The 10,117-nt window shown below is 48.4% G+C and overlaps 2 protein-coding genes across 2 annotated transcripts; both read right to left on the bottom strand.

Annotated features, from left to right (window-relative positions):
* Positions 1-5,437: 5,437 nt before the first annotated feature.
* Positions 5,438-6,529, bottom strand: LOC120842033. The gene has a single exon (XM_040213052.1). It carries the CDS (start codon positions 6,527-6,529, stop codon positions 5,438-5,440), a length of 1,092 nt encoding a protein of 363 aa, XP_040068986.1.
* A 705-nt stretch (positions 6,530-7,234) lies between these two features.
* LOC120842034 lies at positions 7,235-9,154 on the bottom strand. The gene has a single exon (XM_040213053.1). The coding sequence runs from the start codon at positions 9,152-9,154 to the stop codon at positions 7,235-7,237; it is 1,920 nt and encodes a 639-aa protein (XP_040068987.1).
* Between the last annotated feature and the right edge of the window lie 963 nt (positions 9,155-10,117).

The following is a 10,117-nucleotide window of genomic DNA, read 5'->3' on the forward strand; positions in this document are numbered from 1 at the left end:
ACGCCATTTTACCGCCCAAGTCATGCACCGAGTGCGCGAGAGCGTCACGCGCTGGCACATTCAGTGCAACAATGGATGTCTTCACCCTGAGACAGACAGACATGCAGGCACCCTAGCCATGATCTAAAGCCCCTCGATGTGTTTGCGCTTGTCTTGCAAGTAGCGTCAAATGCGCGAGTGCACGAGGCCCATGTCTCGAGCGGCCCTTGGAAGCAAATGGCGGCGCAGCACTGAAATGAGCGGGCCTTGGAAGCGAATGGCGGCGGAGCACCCGCTCATGGCACGTTTCTCGAGCGCTTCCACAACAATGGTTGGCGGTACTTGTGAAAAACGCTTTTATCAAGGGACTTTACCATGATCAACCTAATGATTATCGGCCGTCCCACAAACCCAACGGCCGATAATGATAGAATGTAAAAGCGCGAGCCCAGCGCGTTTTGCGTGCCGGCCCTTCATGCGCTTTCTGCAGAAGCAGGAACGAAGCAGGAACGATTTGGCCCGCGTTTGTTGAACACTGCTTCCGCATCACACTGGACTGCTGTTGCCTTCATACACCTCGATTCCTATACTCGGCAGGCATTACACTTTCTTTTTAGAAGGGAAACCTGTCGACGGGCTTTCGGGTCCTGCTTGAACACCACAACGTCGCTTCTTCCTGCAGTTCCACTGGTATCGCCGTCGGCGCGTCTGGATGGTGGCTTTTATCGTTTGTGATCGCCAACGGTGATGATATTATCGAAGGACGCGTACCGGTCTGCTGGTCTAGTAGGTGATTTTCTTCCTTTATCCTTCTCCGTACTTGGTCAGCGTGGAGATGTACCACCTTTGATGGTGTTGAGACAGTCAGCATTCGCGACCCAGAGGTATACTTGACTTGGCCAGGCGTCCAGTTGTCCCCATCACCGTAGTTGCGAAAATACACAGGATCCACAGCAGCAAAATTCCATCTGGGGCCATCATTCCTAGCGTCCCGTGCAACCAATAAAAAGCAGGTGTCGATCCTCGAGCGTATTTGATAGCCCAGCAGGACGTTCGACGGGAATCTTCCGGAGGCTTATGGCGTTCTTCTATAATTGAACAACATCCGAACAAGGTTAGTTTCAAAGTTTTCGCCTCGCATCTTCTTGATCTTGTCTTTGGCGGTGCGCACGGCCTTTCTGCCAGACCGTTGGATTGCAGGTGGAATTGAGCGGTTCGAAGATGCAAAATATTGCTCATCGTGTCAAACTTCTTAAACTCTTAACGTGTGAACTGAGTTATGTTATCTGACACCAATGTGCGCGGAATTCCACAGAGGCTTAACAACATACGTAATGTTGGTATCGTTGATTCAGTGGTCACGTGGGACAATGGTACGGCTTTGATCTATTTGATGTGCGAATTGACAACACTTAGTATTATTTTTTTCTTTATTGGTCCAGAAATATCAATGCGTTTTCTTGACCTATTTTCCCTGGTCTCGGGTCAATTAGCTGGCTCTTTAGCACCTGGCATAGGCATAGCTTGAAAAATTTCCTACAAACTGCCGCCTGGCTTTCAATCGCCTTGTCAAGACGAGGCCGCCAGAACTTTGACCGCGCGACCGCTTTCATTGAGGAAGCTCTCTGGTGGGTTTCATGAAGCAGGCTTAGCAGTCGTTTCTTCGCATTTGCTGGAATCACGACCTGGTGACCCCAGTACACCAGGTCCTGTGCTACTGAGAGCTCGAGCTTTTTGTCATATAATGGTTGTAATTCGACTTCCAGGAGCTTTCGGCTCGTTGGCAATCCATCTACGATGTATCTTTTAACTTTTGGGAGTACGTCGTCGCCGGCAACTAAGTCTTTCAGCTTTCTGATGGTTACGGTCCCTTCGTAAAAATGATGCAGTGCTAAGACATACTGCGGAAGGTCCATTGAGCTGTATGATTGCTTAGACGTCGGTAGCGGTAACCGGCTTGAGGCATCTGCGTTGAACATTAATGTACCAGGCTGGTAGTCCAGCTTGTACTGGTAGCCCGAACGCAGCAGTGTCCAACGCTGGATCCTTGCATCAACCATGGCGGGGTCGGCCGGCCGGGCTTTTGCAATCCCAGGAGTGGCAGATGGTCGGCGATTAAGGTAATCTCTCTGCCCAAAAGGTAATCGCGGAACTTGGACACACCAAAAATGAGAGCAAGCGCCTCGCGTTCCAGCTGGGAGTAATTGTTTTCCGCAGCAGTTAAGGTACGTGAGCGGAAACCAATTGGCCTGTCCTCCTTTCCTACATGGTGAAACAACACGGCCCCAACGCCGTACGGTGGTGCGTCACACTCCAAGCGCAGTTATTTCGCTGGGTCGAAATCTATAAGCACGTTTTCTGTTGTTAAAGCTTTCCTTGCTTTGATAAATGCCTCGTCTTTTGTCGGGCCCCACACCCAACGACAACACTTCTCTAAAAGTTGATACAGCGGTAATAGCCGTGTGGACATTTGTGGTAGAAATCCGCTGTAGAAGTTCAACATGCCAATAAATGAGCGCAGCTTACTCATGTTTTTAGGACACAAAGCCACAGTAATGGCCTCAAGGTTCTTTTCTGTTGGTGCAGTCCCTCTCCGTCAATCTGATGACCCAGGTAGATGACCGATTCCTGCATGAATTTGCACTCATCCTTGGACAACTTCACCCTGTACACTCGGAAGCGCTGCAAAAGGCGTTTAAATTTTGTTTCACCATTAGTGATTTGTTTCAAAATTATAACGTCATCCAAATGGGCTTGCACATCTGGAAGGCCTTGGAGGATACATTCTATCTTGCGTTGAAAGATAATGGGCGCTGAGGCTATTCGAAATGGTAATCGGTCATAGCAAAAGAGGCCACGATGCGTGTTGATAAGAGCAAGCTTCCGCGATTCCTCATCGAGAGGCACTTGGTTATCCGCGTCCCGCAAGTCCAGTGTGCTGAAACGGTCACAGCCATTTAGAGAAGCAAACGTGTTCTCGATAACCGGGAGCGGATACTGTTCTAATGCACAAGCTGAATTCAGTTTTACATTAAAAGCCGCACAAATAGATACGGTTCCACCTTTTTTTAGAGCCGGCACAATGAATGTAGCCCATTCAGAGTGCGCAAATAGTGAAATAATGCTAGCCTGTTCTAGCCTATCTAGCTCCAGGGATACTTTCTCCCATAAGGCCAAATCTTGCCTTGCAAAACTTTGGAGCTGCTTTACCCTTAAGGTACAGATGCGCACGTGGTCCCTGAATGACTCAAAGCTGTGGAGAGAGGAGGTCGTCGTACTCGTCCAGTAGACACTGGAGACCTTCCTGTTGGCCACAGGAATATTTTGGGATCTCTGTCAGGCTCAAAAGAGGAACATCACGTTGATTCAAATTTTGAATCAATTCTCTTCCGCACAAACACGGACCTCGGCAATCCACGACGGTCAATGTACCCTGTACGGTCGTCGACTGGTATACCACCTTCATGGTTAACTCTCCGATAACTGGAATTGATCCCATGTAGCAACCCGACTTTACTTCAGGCTTCATATGTCTTGGCCAGGTTTTGCGATGCCTTTCATACCTTTCTCTCGTTATGACGCAGACAGGTGACCCTATGTCAATTTCAATGACCAGATCAATTCCACTGCATGTGAGCGTGCGTCGCCCTGGCGGCACAAGCTTTTTTTCTTTTAGGGTTACCACACTTCAAATCTGTGTGGTCAGGCTGTCATCATCTTCTTCCAAGGACTCTACTGCTCGTTATTGGTTGTTTTGTCCCCTGGCGCTCTTAGGGTTACGACACTTGCGAGCCCAATTGCCCTTGCTTGCCACACTGGAAACATTCTGCTTTCTGCCTTTTACAGTTGCTACTGATGTGATTGGCATTACTGCAGCATTCGCAGCCTACTGGTGAATGCAGCGATGTCCTGGTAGCGGAAGGCATTGTTTGCTGATCCTTCACTGTGTGTGCTGTAAAAACTTCCTCCGACAGCCTCTGGTTTCACAAGCGATTTAATCTGAGCAGCTCGTCATAGCGGTTGCACGATCAGTCCAGAGAAAAAAAAAATTGTGCGTGCCCGGGCCTCTGATGGCACGAGATCCTCCTTTTCCTCGCAGGTCTTTTCTCCCAGTCGTGAGATGCTGTTATGTTTAACAGGCTCCCACCGCGGACTTGTTGCAGACCTCCAGTGGGTAAAGAAGTTGGACTGGTCTCCTAAAGTTCGTCCGTCCGGCAGTCGTACTTCACACGAGCGAATGATATTGTCTCGTCCAGGGTGCACTTCTGTTATTCGTCCCACCTTCCACGTTGCTCTTGGTCGTCTCGCATCGTGAATAATAACCACGTCCCCGACAGCAATAGGTGTTGTGTTCTTGGGCGGAGTGTGGTGGGCAGAGCGAAGTTGCAAAAGATACTCCTTCATCCACCTCTTCCAAAACTGCTGTGAAATTAGTTCTCGGTAGCTCCATCGCCGTCTTAGTTCACGCGATGTCTGCGGCTTGGAGCTCATTTGCTTCAATGTCGGCAACGACAGAAGTCGTTTTCCTACTAGGAAATGTGCAGGTGTTAAAATTGTTGGTTCCCGTTGATCTGAGTAAAGAAATGTTAAAGGACGCGAGTTCACGGCGCCTTCTACTTCCTGTAACACCGTCGATAACTCTTCAAAATTAAGATAGCTTCGTGCTAGAACCTTCCTGAGGGATGTCTTCACTGTCCGTATCATTCTCTCCCAGAAACCTCCCCACCATGCGGCTCTTTCGGCGCTAAATTTCCAGGTGATGTGATGGTGGGCGACATAGTCTTGTACATCCTGATGTCGGAGCAGTTCCCAGACAGCTGATATATCTCTTGCAATTGTCTTAAACGCCAAAGCGTTGTCTGAATAAAGTAGGTCTGGCAGTCCTCTTCTGGAAACGAACCGACGCAAAGCCATCAAGAAGGACTGAGCAGATGTGCTCGTTGTGAGCTCGAGGTGAACTGCTCGTGTGACTGCGCATGTGAAGATGGCGATATACGACTTCTCGTTCTTTTGTTCCTTTGTATAAAGTGGACCAGCAAAATCAATACCCACGACGTTGAATGGGTGCGTCGTCTCAATGCGTTCTTTTGGCAGTGGTGCCATAGGAGCTGATACGGCCCTCAAGTGTGTCCTTGCACACTTGGTGCAGTTTCGCAGAGACTTCTTTACGGCCTGTCTTTCGCGTACAATCCAATACTGTTCGCGCAATTCAGTTAAAGTATCTGCTACTCCTCCGTGAAGCACCTGCTGATGTGCGCTGCATATAAGTAACTCGGTGAAGCGATGTGCGTTGGGGAGTATGATGGGGTGTTTAAGGTCTTCTGATGCATTTAGTTGTTGGAGACGACCGCCCACGCGTAAAACTCCGATGTCATCTATGAAAGGTGTCAAATCTTTTAGTTTCGATGACTTGCTCAGCGGCCTTCCATTTCGTATGCTCTGAAGTTCTCCCGAGGATTTATTTTTTTTGTGTGACCTTTATCCAGTATTGTTCCGCTCTTTTGAGTTCTGCCGTTGAAAGGTAGTTAGACAATTCCTTCAGTGCGCCAGTGTTTTCTTTGAAACGGTAAATCCAAGCAGTGACCCGTAGGACCCTTGAGAGCTCGCTGTAGCGTTGCAAGTCAAGTACAGGATTGTCTACGGCAGTTGTTACTTGCAGTACATTGGTTTTGATGTCATTGTCTTCTATGTCGTCTAGGTCGTCTCGTTCGGGATGCGCCTGTGGCCATTCTGGTGACGGTTTCTTGAGCCAAGAAGGGCCAGTCCACCACAAGTGTTTTGACTCTAGGTTTGGCGCGGAGAATCCTCTTGTTAGGCAATCTGCCGGGTTTTCTTTACCCGGGCAGAATCTCCAGCGAGCTGTAGGCGTGTTGTTTTCGATTTCCCTCACTCTATTAGCGACAAATGTCTCCCACCGGTGACTTTGACCTTGTATCCACTTCCACGTTATGGTAGAGTCTGTCCACAAGTATACTTCGTGGTCTTGAAGCGACAACGTCTTTTCTACATAGCGCAGTAATCTAGAACCGATGAGAGCTCCCATCAGCTCCAGGCGAGGGAGTGTCAGCTTTTTAAGAGGTGCTACTCGCGCCTTTGCAAGTAGTAGATGTATTTCTACTGTGTTCTCAGAGCCAGATGTTCTTAGGTAGACAACTGCGCCGTAAGCCTTCGGACTGGCGTCAGTGAAGACATGTAGTTCGTAAAACAGCGTAGTGTCTCGGAGTTCCTCGAACAAGAATCGAGATATGGATATAACTTGTAGCTGTGGAATCTCGTTGCACCACGTGTTCCACTCTTGTTGTATGTTCTCAGGAAAACTATTGTCCCAGCCTATCTTTAATTCGCACAGTTTTTGGAACATAATCTTGACTCGGATGGTGAAAGGTGATAGCAATCCCATGATGTCGTAGATTCTATTGGCAGCTTGAAGGACATATCGCTTCGTACTTAATTTCGTTTTCAAGAAGTTCAACGTCGAGGTCAACGACAACTTCAAAGTGTCCTCCTCTGTATTCCAATGCATTCCAAGCACATTGGTGTCTGTCGCCATATCAGTTGGTTGGGGGACTCCTTTTTGGAACAATCTTTGCAGTGTCTTGCTGTTGGATGCCCATTTTTGAAGATTCATGCCAGCTTGTTGCATGATGTCTTGTGTTTCGTTAAACAACTTGACTGCTGCTGCTTCACTCTGGGCGCCAGTCAAGAGATCGTCGACATAGAACGATTTCGCTAGAACCTGAGCTGTCTCCGGGTGGTTTTGAACTGTTCGGAAATGATGCTGTAGGGTAGCTGTTAGCAAGAACGGACTGGATGTCGTCCCAAACGGAACGCGGGTCATCCTCCACTCCTGTATTGGTGGTAACTGACCGGTTGTTGTGGGCCTCTCTCCAAACCACAAGAAGCGTAGCGAATCTCGGTCTCTTTCTTTTACTGATATTTGCAGAAATGCCTTCTGAACATCTGCTGTCATCGCTATTTTATTGCCTCGGAACCTCAGGAGAACCTGTAGTAGGTCGTCAGATGCCTTTGGTCCTGTTTCAAGAAATCCGTTGAGACTCTCACTTCCTTGTTGGTGAGATGAGGCGTCAAATACGATTCTAATATTCGTTGTGAGCGCCTCCTCGCGTATTACCGCATGGTGCGGCATGTAGTACTGCCGCCCTGTATTTTTCTTCGCATCTGGAACCACCTCTGCATGCTCATCCTTCAAATATTGATGGATCACACTGTCGTAAGTGTTCAGCAGGTTTTCATCTCACCGGAGTTTTCGTATCAATCCGTTTAACCTTGCTGTCGCCAGCTCCTTGTTGTCCTGGAGCTCGGTTCTTTTGTTGGTCTTCCAGGGTAGTGAGACTTCACACCTGCCTTCAGTCCAACAAATCGACTCTTCAAATGTCTGTAACACCGTTTCCTGGGACCTATCTTCCTTGTCTGTGATTCCAAGATGTTCCAGGTCCCAAAACGCTGGCAATTTGTTCGTTTCGTCTTCGGTGGTGACTCCTACATTAAGAATACAGGCCATGACATGGTTTTGTGTTGTCAATAAATAATTTTCGTCCGTTGGTCCTTGCACCGTCCAACCAAGTCGAGTGCTTAGCACTGTCAGCTGCTGACTCTCACTGCGGATGTTGTCACCCTTCATGATTTTCCATACTTGGTCAGCACCGATTAATAGGCTGATTCTGAGTGCCCCTTTTGTTTCATCGAAAAGGCAAAGGTCAGCCAAATCCTTTCCTTGACTTTGAAGCTCTCCTATGAAAGGGTGGTCCAAAGGAAGCTCCATCATTTGGCTGCAAATCTTCGGGACTTCTACCGCTTCGAAGATGTACTCTCCTTGGTGGTACTGGCTCTTTAGTCTAACCTCCACAAGCTTTCGTCTTTGTTTTTTTGCAGCTTCGGATCCAAAGGTGTTGATGCAAATATTTATGTCGCCAAGAATACGTAGTTGGTACCTTTTGGACACATCTTCTCGGATGAAAGTTCGCTGGCTTCCTCCGTCTATCATTCCTGTTATGTACCTGTACCCACTTTTGCCAGCGATCCAGCCCCGAAACGTTTGAAGTAGGATATGGGGCTCCTTTTGTGTTGTTGATGGAGCGTAAGTATGGAGTGCCTTCGTTTTGCTATTTTGTTCCGTCTCCTTAGTTCGTTGCCAGCGTGGGTCACACATCGATGTAGCATGTCTGCCTTTGCAAGTATTGCAGACGATTCTCCTTCTGCAATCTCGCGCTCTGTGCCCCTTCATGGTACATTTAAAACATCTCGTGTCGTCGGAGAGTTTCTTCTTTTTCGCATCTATCGTTGCATCCGTGTTGCAATCTTCCGACGAGTGTTTTCTGGAAGGGCAGAAAAGGCAGTCTGCTGTCTCTTTCGCCCGACTGTGTAGAACAGCTGCGGAGCTTCTTGTACCTTCTCTTCTGGAATCGTACTTCCTAGTGTCAGGTCGACTGTCTTGACTTGTCCTCCCTGTTGTCAGTCCACTTCGTTCTCGACATTCCACTTCAATCTGAAGAAATTTTAAGGTCATCTCCAGATCTCCTTCTGACGTCAGTGGCTCTGTAGCTCCGCTGAAGGATTTTCGTCGATGATATTCGATGACGACGTCGGTTGGTAGAACCTTCATTAGTATCTCGATCAGCATTGCAGAGTAGGACATAGCGTGAACTCCGAGATCTTTTAAGCCACGAATGTGTAGCTGAACGGTGTCGAGAAGTCTTCTTAAGGCACCAACGTCGTTTGATGATGCGACCTTCTGGAGCGTTGGGAGTTTTGAAAGATGGTCTTGCTCGATGAGTTTCTTGTCTCCAAATCGCGCTCGGAGTATAGCTAACGCGTCTGTGTAGCTGGAGTTAGACCCATGAAGGCCAGCGATGGCTCTAAATGCGGGTCCGGTGAGAAGGGACCGGAGGTAGTGAAACTTGTCAGCCTGACACAGTTGAGGATGCTGGTCAATCGTGTTTTGGAACATATCCCAGAACGCTTGCCACTGAGAAGCGCTGCCGTCAAATTTCAACATCTCCAATTTCGGAAGTCTTGCTCTGGCGTTCTCGGTGGTAGTCGGAAGAATCGCCGGTGTTCTGTTTAATTCTACCACACGGGCTTCTTGATTCTTCAGAGTCTCAATTCGATGACTCAGCATTGCAAATGCCTGCGTTGAGTTGTCTTGGTAGGTCATTACCGCTTCATACTCTTGCTCAAGGTGTTCGTCGCTTACGAAGGATTCGAACTCTCGATCTAAGATTTTCAGCTCTTCGATATTTGTCGTTAATCTCTGAAGAAGTGTTGTGAGCGAACTAAGATCGTGATCGTCATTTGCAAGAGTTGCTCTGACCTCGTGGATGAGCCGAGCGGTCTGGGCCCGACGAGAGGTTCGCTTGGTCCGTACTCGCTCCATGTGACTGTCTTCAGAAGCTCCTTGAGGTCTCGGTTGGCTTTCTGTAGCGTTGAAGTAGCCTTCCCGGGTTTCGGCACCATCAAGTTCCTGTAAAAACTTCCTCCAACAGCCTCTGGTTTCACAAGCGATTTAATCTCAGCAGCTCGTCATAGCGGTTGCACGATCAGTCCAGAGAAAAAAAAATTGTGCGTGCCCGGGCCTCTGATGGCACGAGATCCTCCTTTTCCTCGCAGGTCTTTTCTCCCAGTCACGAGATGCTGTTATGCTTAACATGTGCTTCGGATGGCCCACTTTCCCGCGACATTCTTTGTGCTTCAGCGTCTGCAGTTTCTGCTGCCACGGCTAGTACTTCGGCGTCCTGCAAGCTCAGCACTCGTGCGGCCAGCAAATGGTTCTGCAGATTTTTTGATCTGACGCCGCAAACGATTCGGTCTGGTAACATCCTGTTCAATGTCGTCCCGAGGTTGCAGTTATTAACCATTTTTATTCCCACAATGAATGCGTGCACTGATTATCTATCCTTTTGGCATCGATTGAAGAACTTGAAACTTTCCGAAATTTCATTTAGTTTAGGGTCCTGGCAATCGCTCAGGGCCCGGAACGCTTCGTCATACGTTAGCGAATTTGGCTTCCTGAGCGCCACCCTTCCGCAAAGCACTTGCATTGTACTTGTTCCAAGCGCTGACACCAGCAGAGCCCTTTTCTTAGCATCGGCTACCACATCGTTGCCTTCAAAATAGGGTG

Source organism: Ixodes scapularis, unplaced genomic scaffold (genome assembly GCF_016920785.2).
Source record: "Ixodes scapularis isolate PalLabHiFi unplaced genomic scaffold, ASM1692078v2 PGA_scaffold0__279_contigs__length_252992795, whole genome shotgun sequence".
NCBI classification, from domain to species: Eukaryota; Metazoa; Arthropoda; class Arachnida; order Ixodida; family Ixodidae; genus Ixodes; species Ixodes scapularis.